Consider the following 13,764-nt stretch of genomic DNA (forward strand, 5'->3'; position numbering starts at 1 on the left):
TACATCACAATTAGTCAGAAGTCCTACTGTATTTCAATATGCGATTCTCTGCATCACAAAATTTTCAAGCTTGCTGCTAAATTGCACCAAGGTGTTTTTCTTCTTACCAAAAAAAAAAAAAAAAAACACAAAACAAAACAAAAAGAAACAAACACAAAAAACCTGAGAAATTTGATCCAGAGTTCACTGAAGACTAAAAAGTTGCTAATTCTGTCTTAGAGAATCCATGCTGAAAAGATCTGGGAGGCAGACATTTCTGAGCTAGTTTATTTTTTGTTGTTGAATGTGTTTGCATGCTCTAAGTGTGGAGGGAGGTATTACCAATGGAGTTGGAACTGTTCTTACCAACAGAAGGCTTTGATCAGGCTCTTTTTTTAGACAGATGAGTAAAAAAGTGTAAGAGTTATGGCCAGCTATGGCCTGCTTCAGCAAGAAGCAAGTCTATTGAACTGCTAGTGGCACTACTTATACTGAATAAGCTACCTCATGAAAACAAGATACTATATCAGAAGTCGTACAGTATTATAAAAGCCTTGAAATTAGGCATCCTTAAAAGTTACAAGTGATATTTTGGTTTGTGTGTATACAGCAGTCAATCTTCCTTTGTCTTCCACAGAGCCAGCTTATCACTGTTGGATGTAAGGTCAGATGTACAGCCAGAGACTTCTAAAAATGTCTGATGTAAAAGCCAATTTAATATAAAACTCTATGAACACAACCAACATCTTTACTTTGTGAATACCTCTCCCACTTACCACCAAGAGGAATATCTTGATGTTGGGTTTTATCTTTTCTCCACTCAGAGACGACATCTAGGATGGCATTGAAATGAAAGTCCATACGTTTATCAATAGTGGGATCTGTTATCCTTCCACCTTCCTGGATCAAGTCACATCTCTCCCCTAGTTTGTGCATTTTAATGCCAAGCTTAAGAAAAAGACATTTTATTGCTTTTTAAGTATAGAAAAACTACAGTGCCTAGTCTGCTCAAAGTTATTCAAAGTAATGTGAATCCCTCAGATTTAAGTGATGCCACTTAAACATCCAGGACTTTAAATAATTGGTCAGATTAACTCAAACTTTCATCCTCCTAAAACTGGAATACCAACAACCCTTCTATCTGTTAATTGTCCACAAACTGTTGTTCCCCACTCTTCCTTCCTTTTTTCTATTGCAGATTCCCAGAAACCTCATCTCCAACTTTCCTGTCAGGTCAGGGACCAGTACAGAGATGATGTGTCTGGTAATCAAACACAATGAACCAGTCTCCTTCATTTCTACCTCACCTTGTTCTCTAAATCACCTTTAGAATCAGTTCTTTTGTACAATTTTCTGGTACATGATGCCCAAACAGTTCCCTGCATTCAGGAACTGACAGGATGTCGCTTGCAAGTTACCACCCAGATCATTAACAAACAAGCAAAGAAAGAAATTACTTGGAATGAAACCCGGGGTCTTGCTCGGCCTCTCCAACTTTTATCAAACACACAACAGAGCTAAGTCAGAATAAAAATGTTTTTATGTTCTACAGAGTCAGTCTAGAGACAATAGCACAAATAAAGTGCTAAATTCTTCCTAGGGCCTTGTCATTTAGGGCGCACTCCAGGGATTTTCACATATCATGACATCCCTCTAGGCTGTTGGTCACCACTGCAGATCCCAAGATACAGTTGTACTTTGAACCAAAGTTGACATTAAATGACTAGAAATTGATAGGCACCCAGTGTGTGTTCAGAAGTCATTGCTCTTCACCTCACAACTAAAACACTATTTTAAAAACAAAAAAATCATGACACTATAGATCAGGGGTGTCAAACTCATTTTCACTGGGGGCCATATCAGCCTGGCAGTTGCCTTCAAAGGGCCGAATGTAACTACTCCTACATTTGTACCGTCCTAAAATCACACTAAGCAGTTAAAAGAGCATGCACTGGATTTGCATGCCTCTCTGAAAAAAATCCATACTCAAGTTCCACTTAGAGAAATTCAGCTTCCTACCCAAAATAACCCAAGCCAAACTAAATCAACAAACACGAAAAACAAACAAACAAACAAAACTGAACTGCAGTGTGTTTGCATCTGTAGTTGTTATACATATTCACCTTAACTTCTCCACAACTGAACGAGAAATGTAGAGGCTGAGCAAAGGAGAGTCTGTCATAGAACTGTGTATTACAAAAATGCAGCAATAGCCTTCCAGATTAAAGCCTTTCTCAGCTCTAAGGAAATCTGCTGAGAACCTTTTACATTACTGTATGCAGAAAGGGGGAAAAAAATGGTTTCCTCTGGTACCAAAGCTGGAGCCACCTTGCTTTTCTTTACGTAATGTGCCCAAAACCATTCTATGGCCCTCCTCTGTGCTCAGCTGTTATCCAAGATATAATAGCAACACAGAGTTTACTTACAACATAGAACAGTGTTTTAATGGTGCCATGAAGAGGACTCCCACCCACACCCAGTCACCCAACCCTGGCTTAAATGACAGTTTTTCACTAGTGACAATGCATGACCACTGCAGAGAACCCACTTGCTCACACATTAGTGCCATTGGGTTGTTGACACATCCATTGACGATTTGTGCACCTCTCCCAACAGTGACTCCTTTGAATGTCTTATCGTCCCAGACGCGGCCACCAATTCTGTCTTTAGCTTCTAAGATAATGACCTATGACACAATGCAGCTTAGTAAATTGTAAGATTTGATTATATTAAATGTATCTGTTAAGTTCAAGAGCAAAGGGGAAAACAAAACATCAAAAAAAAAAAAAAAACAGTCCAGCAGTGCTAATGATCTTAACACTTTATTTTTGTTTGTGGATATAGTTAATTTACGCATTTAAATTGTTTTTTAAAGTAACCCTTTGGAATATACACATATAAAATAATTGTTACTTTAAGAAACAACTTCAACAAAAATAAGCCTTCTTTTTAAAAAAGCTACGGAAGATGTGCCAGGGGAGGTTCAGGTTGGACATGAGGAAAAGGTTCTTTACCCAGAGGGTGGTGGACACTGGAACAGGCTCCCCAGGGAGCTGTCACAGCTCCAAGCCTGACAGTGTTCAAGAAGAGATTGGACAAACCCTTAGACACACGGTGTGACCTGTGGGGTTGTCCTGTGCAGGGACAGGAGTTGGACTCGATGATCCTTGTGGGTCCCTTCCAACTCAGGGCATTCTATGATTCTATTCAGGAAATTTCAAAATTGGAGTTTAAGGCACGTTGCAGGATGTTAAACACAATGATCTGGGTTCAGTGTCCATCTGAGGAACTCCATACACCTTTTGGAGAAATGTATTCCTGGGGTATTCAAAGCAAACCCCATTCTTATGTATTTCCACCATTCATACATACCTCTTTCAGCATCTACTACTTGTCACAGACAGACCCAGAACACTGGACCAGATGGATGTCTATGTTTACCCTTACTTATATTACCCTTTTATTTTTAGAGGAAGTCTCTTTAGAGAAACTCCATCTCTCCATAACAGTAGAAAGCAACAGAGTGTATTTTATATACTAAAAAAAAGGTCCTGCCAGTTGATACTTATGTATTTTAATGCAGGACAGCTTTCCACAGGACTTGATATACAAAGAGGCTACACTGCAATTTGCTATTTAGCAACCAAAGAATGAGACAATGGGACTAGAGCATTCAGGTTTTCTTATAAATAATACACATATGAACATATAAACATGCAAATTTTTAGTGTCAGATGCTCGTTCATTTCCTTAAACACCAGCCCTGGAAACACTTCATGCGTAAAAAGTCCTATAGATTTTCACAAGAATATTCTGATGTGTAAAATTATGTCAACATGTAAATATTGTGAGATTACACTTTCAATCAGTGATAAATATCAGGGGGAAAGGGGAAATACATGTGGTTTGCTTGTTTTTAATAAGCAACAAGTCCAGTAAAGTGCAGAAAGGAAAGAAAATTTTACCTCATTTAAAAAAACGTCATCATCTACAGTCCCATTATTTGGACATGAACATCCATGTCCCCCCCATCCTTCCTACCCAAGTCTACATAAAATATTCACTGCATGCTTTGTTGAATTTACTCAATAAAACCCCAGATTTTACAAATTAATTATGATGCCCTATACATAAATGTTTGTAACAATTATGTATTTTTTTTCATCTTCATGAAGAACACTTTCAAAGCAGAGGAAGTCTGACTTTAAGTGATGTTTTTTTACCTTAATTCCAAAGTTGTGCAGTTGTCGAGCTGCTGCTAATCCTGCTGCACCAGCCCCAACAATAATGACGGATTTCTAAAAAATAATAAAATAGTTAAATAAATAGTTAGAACTAAAATAGAAATTATCATTGCACACTTATTTTTCTTTTTGCTAAAGTTAAAAATATCAATAGGTTTCAGAAGACTATGGCTCTCTTGTTCTCTAAAGTAATCCATATAACTTTTAAAGATTATAGTGCATTTACTACAGTGAAAAGATGAGTTGTAGCTTTGAAAATAGTTATGATTTTTAAGCACTTTAAAAGCAGATATTCCAATGTCTTGTAACAGAAACAGATGAAGTTCAGTTTAAATTAGTGGTCATAACTATGTGTCCTTTAATCATAGTCCTTACAAACGAACATGGAATAGAAGTTTCCTGACCTATGGAAGCAGAGGTAAATTATAAGGCTGAGCCATGAGAAGAACCTATGTGTATTGTATATTTTCCATACAGTTCCCACACCTCTGAAAAGCTCATAGGAAGCACAAATCTGTAGGACTGAATTCCATGGTTTCCAGTGTGAACAAAAACCTTGCTGGGAAGAGTTGCACATCTGGAGCTTCCATAACCATTGAAGGCAGATAAGAATAATGTGAAAAACATGCAATATGTTTGCTTTTAGAAGTAATTTTTACATAAATGGTTGGAATCAAAGGTAATGAGCAAAAAATCCAGAACAAAAAAAATATGCCATGTAGTTTTATAGCACTAATAACGTAGGGATTAGAACAGCAACTTACATTGTGGTATTCTTTAGGAAGAAGATACTGGTCTGGACTGACTGATAAGATCCCTGTATTAATCAGCCCTTTCCTTGTCATAAAATAAAGTATTCTTTCCATTTCTTGTACACAGCGAATACGCACAAGCCCCCGAACAATGATATGATGGATACATTTTTGAGGGGTGAGGGCCTCCTGCAAAGGAGAAACAGAGAACAGAAAATGTTTATTATCTAATATTCTTTTTTTTTAATATGCTTACATGATATGTAAATTGTAAACCACATGGTAAAAATTAATAGTGAATCAGGTTTCTGAGAGCATTTTAAACAGCAGGTTTTGTGGTAGTTACTTAGTAGCCAGCTTGACACAGTAAGGCAACAAGTATCAAGCTAGACTGGCATGAAATAAAAGCACATGAGTCTGGAAAATACTCTTGCAAACTCCATGATGTGCTCCATTAGTACAGGAACAGTATTGAAATGCATCCCTGAACGCCAAATTAATCTACCTGGTGGCAATGCTCACAATCCCATTCCAGCAAAATCCATTCCAAAAGAAACTCCTAGGCTTTAAAACTAAAACTAAAAAAACAAACAAACAAACAAAAAAAACCACAACAAACAGAAACAAAACAAAAACCAACCAACCAACCAAACACAACCCACACACCACAACCAACAACAACAAAAACCCCATTCTTAGAATGGATTTTCAAAAGGACAGGAGCAATTTTTCTGGTGCATAAGGAGACATCTAAGAAGAGTCCAATCCCTAAGAAGAGAGTCCACATCCCAAATAAGTAGCTCTTATTTGTGAACAAACAAATTAACTATTAGCATCTCTTACCTTGCAGTTTGTGTACCACAGAGCCAAAATGAGGTTTCTCAAAGCCAAGTACATGGTGGGGTCTCGTGAATATTCTGGGAACTCATAGAGCTCATCCAGTTCCATGACATCTGGCCTCACACAAAGTGCTTTCCCACATTCATTGGGTTGATAAAAAGGCTGGAAATACTTGTTCATGCCTGCAACTGAATAAAGACACACCAATAACTAGCCATATTCCATCGTACCTTCATTGCACATTGCATCCTCTTCCCTCTAAGATGATCCACTGACCTTACACAGATAAACAAGTAATGAAGCTTTCCAGCCTCTAACCGCCTTCAGAAGGGTTTCACTTATATTGCTATCCCCTCTCCAGCCCTCTAGGCTGTGCACTATTAATTACTGTCCTGGTACCTGCTGTGTACATCTTGGACCTACGAGAGCTTATGTTTTGCCAGAGAAACAGTATGTGCCCTCAGATGCCATGATGAGTCCAACAAAGAACAGGATCTAAACTCAAGTCTAAGGTCTAGCATCACCGGACAGGCCCATGCAGGACTCCGAACCCCTTTCATCATCAGCTCCCAATACCGCCCTGAGTGGGTAGGAACTAAAGGTAATCATCTTCCACATGCAGTATTGGTAGCTCTGCGTAATGAAGTTTTCTGTTTGCTAAGCAGATAAATATCTGTTGAATAGATGGACAGATTTATTTTCAGCACCTAAGGAGAGCAAAGCCTGCTAAGATGACACAGCAGCTGAAGTTTCCTCAAAGCACACTCTCCAAGATCAATATGGGAATCCTGAACTACCTTTCTCTATATCTGACCTATTCTGCAGATCTGCACTCCCAGGCTGTCAGTCTGAGAGCTGTCATTAGCAAAAAATTAACCTAAAGAGAATCCCAATGCCTTAAGAAATCGAATCCTTTTCTCTAAAGCCCCAAAGATCCACAATATCAAAACTAGCAGAAACATGTTTTGTTTCGATAAATCTTTATTTCTTTAAGAATGCAAACAATCTTTAAGTACCTGCATGTTAATTTCCTATTTCTTTCAACAAATGACAGGTGGTAAACAAAAAGCCTATGCAGTCTGTGCTTACTCCCTGAAGAAGTGCCATACAAAATGTGTTACCTTTATCTTACAAAGGAGTAAGTTGCATTAAAGTACAGAGGCAGTCACACAGAGAGTGTGTATTAGTGCTGAGAACAGAACTGGTGTTTCTGAATCAGGAGTATTATGTGCCTTATAAACTCAGAAGACAAAACTTATTGCACCTATTTAAGCAACAGAGCCCTGTGGATGGCCCTTACCAGTCAAATTAGGCACGCTCTTTAAGTGCTCTAACTTCACAAGGTTGGATTCACCAGGTAACCGATTAGTGCTGGTACAGGATGGACTCATGCCCACGCAGTCTGGATAATATGCAGCTAGAAAGGGAGCTGCCACACTGTCTTTCAGCAAAGGAGGGAGTATGAGCATGGAGTACCACCAATGGTCTGAAACTTCAGCCACTCTCTGGCCAAGCGGAGAAGTGAAGGAAAGAGGGGAGAAGAGAACACGTCAGTACTTTGAAAACGTTGGAAAATGAACCAGTTCCCCCCCCTCCCTCCAAAACTGAGACCAAAAAGCACTAGAAGTACCAATCTCAGAATTGCAAGTCATAAAGACATTTTCTCTCCCTCTTTCCCCTTCCTCAGCCTGACACAGAAAACCTATAGCATTAATCTCTTCCTCAGAAATGGAGCTGAAACTTCACAAACTCCACACCCAAGCGGAAAGCAAACAGATGAGACATGCCTTGGCCACACATCTATGCCTTATCAGGCCCTGTATAAAACATTTGCAGTTGTTTATGCATCTAGAAATCTGAACTTAGAAAAGTCTACACTAACTGATCAATTTATTTCAGATTCTGCTATCCCCATCAAAGACCTTCTAAAACCCTAACAAACACTAATGATTCAGCCTTAGTTTACAAATCGAATATGCATTAAGGAAACAAAAATACAAAGCTTCTACAAGAGTCAACAGTAAGCTTAGCATGTTTCCTGGGCTAAAGGTACCTCAGGTACACTTGCCAACATTGGCTTATTGAATATCAGATCATACTAAATCTGAAATGCAGGGTTAGGTGATCATAAACCCACGAACATACATCATCTAGTTTAGTAGTCTGGGGGAAAGGAGAGAGAAAACGTGTTTTGATGTTCTCCTGCAGTCTTCAAAAAGAGACTACCTTGCCTAAAGAGAGAAACCACCTGAAAGACGGGGAAATTTTATGATGGGGAATTTTATTTGAAAGGTGGCAACTGAATAAGGTTTTGCCTGATCAAAAAACAGAATTAGGAGTATACCTTGAATGACAGGCCACAGCTCAAAGACACCACAAACCACCTGAAAGCTAACTGGTATGGTAAGGGAAAAGAGGAAAAAGATGAGAAAGTAGAAGGCCCTAGGCTCTGTTGCAAATAGTGTCTGACAGTTTCTTGAGCAAAATGCATAAATACAGCCATAATTGGCCAAAGGACCAAGAAAAGGAAAGAAACATGCCGTGCTTTAAGACTGCTTTCATATTCTAGGACAAATGAGGAGGAACAGCTACTACTCACCAAGTCCTCAGGCATGGAGCACTGGTCTGAGCCCTCAGTCTGAAAGAAAAGTGAATGGTATCAGAGCTGTACAACAAAAAGTAAATATAAAACAAGGTAATTTGGCCATGGCATAGTTCCGTAAACTTATGAACCAAACAAAAATGTATTTGTGTTAGACTTCTGTAACAGAGATTAGTATGTTAGTAAAAATAAATAATAGAGAAACGCATAGCTAAAAACATAAAAACACAACACCAACCATAAAGCCAAAACACCCCAGAAAACGTTTCTCATTAGTTAAATTAAATAGTTTCTACTGGTCAGATATCAAAACATACATTTTATTCCATGAAATTTAGTGGAACGCCCAAGCAAACAAGTTAAGCAAAAAAAAAGGCGGAGGGGAGGGAGGCATTTTATTAAAAAAATCTGGGAAGATTCCACATTTTTGAGAAAGACTTGCAGTCTAGACTATGAAAAAAGTTTCTCATTTATTTTAAGAGGATCTTTATCACAACATTTCAAGATGTTCTGGCTTTCACATTGTCAGTATTTTCATGTCATGACTATAAAGATACTATGGCAGTATAAGGACTCTCTCAAATTTCAGGAGTTACCTTCATGCCAAAGCTGAAAGTTTTCATGTAAAGCCCCATGACAAACTTACTAAAAATCAATAAAAGTCCACTGAGCTTTTCAAATGCTTTCCTCAATAAGGAAGCATGGCCAAACAAAACCAAAATAAACATTTTGGTGTATGTCTATTTTACGCATGCTGATAATCTTTCTGTAGCTTCAGAATAACAGATTTTACAACTGACTGTGCAGAGAAAGAGTATTCCAGATGCTTTTTTCTTGATATTTCCACTCAGGAAACAAAAAGTCCAACAGCACGTGGGCAGCTCTCCAGGCCACCAGACAATAATTTTGACATCAGAAACATGAAGCAGCAAAGAAGAAGAAATTAATGTCTGCAAACAAGAAATATCAACTTGGTGTTACTTTCAATTTGAGCAAAAGTCTTCTATGTTACCTTAGTGGAACTGTTCAGTTTCATACCACATCTGTAGGTTTTTGCTATCTGTGGTGTCAGCTGGATTTCCTTTGTCAGCTGACGCCATTTACCACAGTCTGGCTTTGTGCACTGCACCTATTAGTCAAAAAACAAACATGTTTTTACTTGTTGCTGTCTGATTGCAGATAAGATTTATGAAGCATAACTAACCAATCAGAAAGAAGTGAGATGTGAGTAAGTTTTCAAATATAATTGTTGAATTCATTGTCATGTAATCCTCAGGTCATAAGACATTAGGGATACAGAAACCTCGTGCCCACCTCCTGTAAGACTGAATTTCTCCACAGAACCTCACTCCAAAACTAGTTCAACACCCAGTTACTATGGTCTTCGCTGGGTTCAGCAAGCATCACCGCAAAAACTCATTGTTCATTACTTCAGAAACAACAACAAAAAACCCACCACCACCACCAAAGTCACTTCCGTTCCAGTCTCTCTTCTTCTGCTCTCTTTAATAGGAAAACACAAAATCGGTTTTGGAAGTCTTTCACACTCATACTTTCCTACAGCTGGTACACTCTCTTCTCTGCCAAGTCTTATTCTACCTGAGCATCACCCATTCTAGCTGCTACTTCACTGAACAGCAACAGAAGGTTGTTCTTTGTGGGGTCTGGAGAAGGCCTCCAATAATGGAGGAGCTGATGAGAATTATATTGAGCTTCTCCACAGTCCTCTAATACTAGAAAACCCCCACAAAAGCTCAGCTAACCTGCTGCTTGAACATAAAATATCAGCAACTCACAGCAGAACATCAAACTGAAATACACCCTACTAAATAAATCACCCTCCATCTTACCCAGTACGGAAGCTGTTGATCAGCCATGAAGGCTTTTGGACTGGGCTCACTTTTACCATTACTTGTCCAAATCCTTTTCCAGGCAGTATATTTCTCATAACCATCTTTATGGCTAAGAAGAAAAGAGAAGACAGCAAGCAGTCAGAAAACTGAATATCTAGTTCATTTCAAGCAACAGCAGTTATTCTAAAATTAAACATTTCATAAAAGGACAGAGAAATAAGGCAGTAGAGAGTCCTATATTTTTCCTGTTAAAAAGTGAGAAAGTGATGGTTCTTAACGATAGTAACAAATTGCATCCTGACTGCTGTGTCGCCTTGATCACGAGCACACTTCCCGGTAATCTAAGGCCTGGACTGAGTCGCAGGTAGCGCTCAGCACAAAAGCACCCAGAAGCCTTCGTAGAGCTGGACTCAGCTCCCACTCCAACGGGAAGGAGCCTGGAGCTGAAAGCTCTCTGTGAGCCTGACCAGAGTCCTCATGGTCACTGAACTGCAAGGGTTAAATCTTCTCACTGATTTGATGTTACAGCGAGGCAAGGTCCCCTGAACTCACACTGTAACGTGAATTTGCTTTACGAAATGAAATAGATTTACTTAAAACTGCTCTCTTCATTTAAAATTCTGTGATGTTGTTTTAAAAAAAGACAAAAGCTTCAGGATAACTGTACACACAAACCAGCCTGCCTAAAGAAATCAGTTTTGTCCACGCAGCTATGTTTAAGTCGACGATTAGTCCACACAACACCTACAGGTTTAGCACCAATATTGAAGCCTCACTTTGAATAAAGCAAGCACAGAGGACAAGTCTTTGTATTATGTTTATGGACATGATGTTTCAACATTTTTAACGTCTGCCAAATTTTAATAAGCACCGAAAAGGCACAACTTTAATTGGTAAATCTACCTTCGGTAATAGTGGTCAAAACATTCATTGCAGAAGTGTTCCCCACAGGAAAGGTGATACCATCTAGACGTATACCCATTTTTAGCACATCTGTAATGCAGGAGACATAGAAATAGTTTTATGATACATTCAGGGAAAAAAAAAAAAAGCTTTCTGTTGACAGTGAACAAAATATTCAGGACAAGCCAGGGCTTTATGTTGCAATCACGAAGGCTGACTTGCACAAGGCACTACAGTCATACAAATAACAATAAGATTATTTCAATTGTCTCAAACGTTTCCAGTTTCCAAACTAAGCAACACCAGATGCAAAGGAGGCAAAATGTACACAATGTGCAGTTTTATAGTTGCTCTGGCTTCCAGCAACCTCCCGTTAACAATGGTCAACTGAGCCTGTCTTTTAGTACCACTTAAGCAGACGTTTCCTGAACACGAAATACCTTTGCTCTTACAATATGTGCTACGACACACTAAGTGTTTTGCAAATGTATAAGGCAAAGCCCCTCTCCACAGGAACTTACAGTTCCTCTACTTTGTTCCATTTTGTTCTGATATCAGTGCAGGGGTAGGAGGGATCATTTAAATCAGTATTTTTCTTGTATGTGTGATCAATTGATTTATAAATCATTACAACATCCCCCCCCCCAGAAACAACTGACAAAACTGTAAAGGCAAATCCGAACACAAAACAGATGTTGCCTATTTTTTTCACGTGATCAGCTGGCTGCAATTTTAAGCCAATGAAAGAAAACCCTGAGGAAGCAGTTACACATTCTGGTCATTCATTCTTTTATTACTCTCAGAACAAAATATCCATTAGCAAAGATTATATTCATCAGAAAAAGCAATTGCTCTTCACTTAGAAAACTCCCATTAAACACAATGAAATGGTTCAAGACAAAAGCACAAGGTAAAAAGCAGTGACCTAAGCTACTAACTGAAACAGCTAGCCATGAAATGATCTCATCTCAAATAAATGATGTTGAAAGTATGTACTTCGGGGGGTGGGAGGGGAGGAAATCAAAATATTAAAATAACAATTCAAAAAGATGACTAAGCAGTATCTATTGTTTCCTAAATTTAAAAAGAAAAAAACACCAAACAAAACACAAACCAAAATGTAATATCACTGATTCTGATCTCTCAGATGCTTATTTCCCCTACAAATCTCTTATGCAACTGCCAAAACACCTGACTTTCCTATGACAACATCCAGAACCTCCTGCCACTAAGGAACAAGCCACATAGCTAACTAAGTGAAGCACTGAATTATTTTATATCATTGGAAAATAAATAAAACAAGGAAAGTTTCTCTCAGTTAACCAGGGAGGGAGGAATGCTATATAATTGCAGTCTGCCCACAGCATAACAAGGTCGAACGCATTGCTTATCACAGATACACCTTTCCGGTCTCCTGAATTCCGTACTGCCAGGGTCAGAATAGAAACAGACTCGTGCAACTGCATGGAAAGCCATGAACAACTCGAGAACAAAGAGTTCAAATAAGTACGACTGTCTCCCAACACCTAAAATTTCCAGGTCAGAATTCCACCTCAGACTGCAAAGCATTCCAACACAAGAGGGATAAAAACTTCATGCGGTAAATTATGGTTTCATTTTCCATCTTGAGTTTAGCTTCCTCAGATTACACTAATGTGCTCTCAGTTCCCCAGAAGCAAGGCATGTTCCAGAAGATACCATTAATAACATAAACAAGCGTATTCTAAAGATATTTTGTATCTGAATTACCAACTTGCACAGAACAGTTATCCGCAACAGGAATAACTTGTGACACTTTCCTGGCTTCTAAAGATCCATATTAGAACTTTTGAATCTTCCTCTACATTTAGAAACTAAGGGATTTTTCAGAATATAGTTAGGATCCTAAACTTCATCTGCAAGTTTAGAAAAATCCATGGAAAATGCAAATAAAAAGAAACAAACCTTTCAGCTGCACTGGCAAAGCAAACAGGACATGTTGCAGTGCATCCAGCTTTTTCACACTTTCTGTATTTCTTCTCTGATGTTTCATCATCATCATCTGCTGCTTCAGCCGCTTTCTTCTTCACCTAATAAAGAATAGCTGAAATCTGACCAGGAATTACACAAATGCTTCTTCTACAAAATGGCATTCAGACCATTTTGCAGCTCATGGGTAGCATCAAATGGGTAAGAATGGCACTAATGAAAATTTTTGTATCCATTGTGAAATAGCTGCAGCATGAAACAGCTGTCAAAGTAGGTCAGTTTTTCTCCCCAGAAAACTCCAAACAGTAAGGCTGGAAATATCATTTAACGCTAAAAATGTCTTGCCTTAGTCTAAGTGATGCCATTGAAGAAATTAGAAGCAAAGCTTCCAGTTTAAATCATATTTTAAGCTCCATCACATGCTAATGAGTCAATCCTCATGTGTTCGTTCTATTTCTCCTTCAGAAAAAGAAAATATCTTCTTCACATACTTCTTGATATTAATAGTGGCAATCTTATCTGTGCCTCAAATAAAATATCAGGGTAGACTTGGGGCTTTTTTTGGACTCCAGATACAAAGCTGTATACCAAATGCCTCATCTGGGCCTCAAAGGTACCGTGTG

General features: G+C 38.5%; 1 protein-coding gene across 2 annotated transcripts in view; it reads right to left on the bottom strand.

Annotated features, from left to right (window-relative positions):
• KDM1B (lysine demethylase 1B) overlaps positions 1 to 13,764 on the bottom strand; it is a 29,543-nt gene that overhangs the window by 11,748 nt on the left and 4,031 nt on the right. For both annotated transcript variants that reach the window (XM_065055204.1, XM_065055203.1), the window contains exons 4-14: positions 13,118 to 13,242; positions 11,174 to 11,263; positions 10,268 to 10,379; positions 9,430 to 9,546; positions 8,415 to 8,453; positions 7,116 to 7,320; positions 5,819 to 6,003; positions 4,988 to 5,164; positions 4,203 to 4,277; positions 2,528 to 2,665; positions 756 to 927 (exon numbers count right to left, since the gene is read on the bottom strand). In XM_065055204.1, coding sequence (XP_064911276.1) covers positions 756 to 927; positions 2,528 to 2,665; positions 4,203 to 4,277; positions 4,988 to 5,164; positions 5,819 to 6,003; positions 7,116 to 7,320; positions 8,415 to 8,453; positions 9,430 to 9,546; positions 10,268 to 10,379; positions 11,174 to 11,263; positions 13,118 to 13,242 — 1,435 coding nt within the window. The remainder of the gene's footprint in view (positions 1 to 755; positions 928 to 2,527; positions 2,666 to 4,202; positions 4,278 to 4,987; positions 5,165 to 5,818; positions 6,004 to 7,115; positions 7,321 to 8,414; positions 8,454 to 9,429; positions 9,547 to 10,267; positions 10,380 to 11,173; positions 11,264 to 13,117; positions 13,243 to 13,764) is intronic.

Source organism: Columba livia, chromosome 2, assembly GCF_036013475.1.
Source record: "Columba livia isolate bColLiv1 breed racing homer chromosome 2, bColLiv1.pat.W.v2, whole genome shotgun sequence".
Classification (NCBI taxonomy): domain Eukaryota; kingdom Metazoa; phylum Chordata; class Aves; order Columbiformes; family Columbidae; genus Columba; species Columba livia.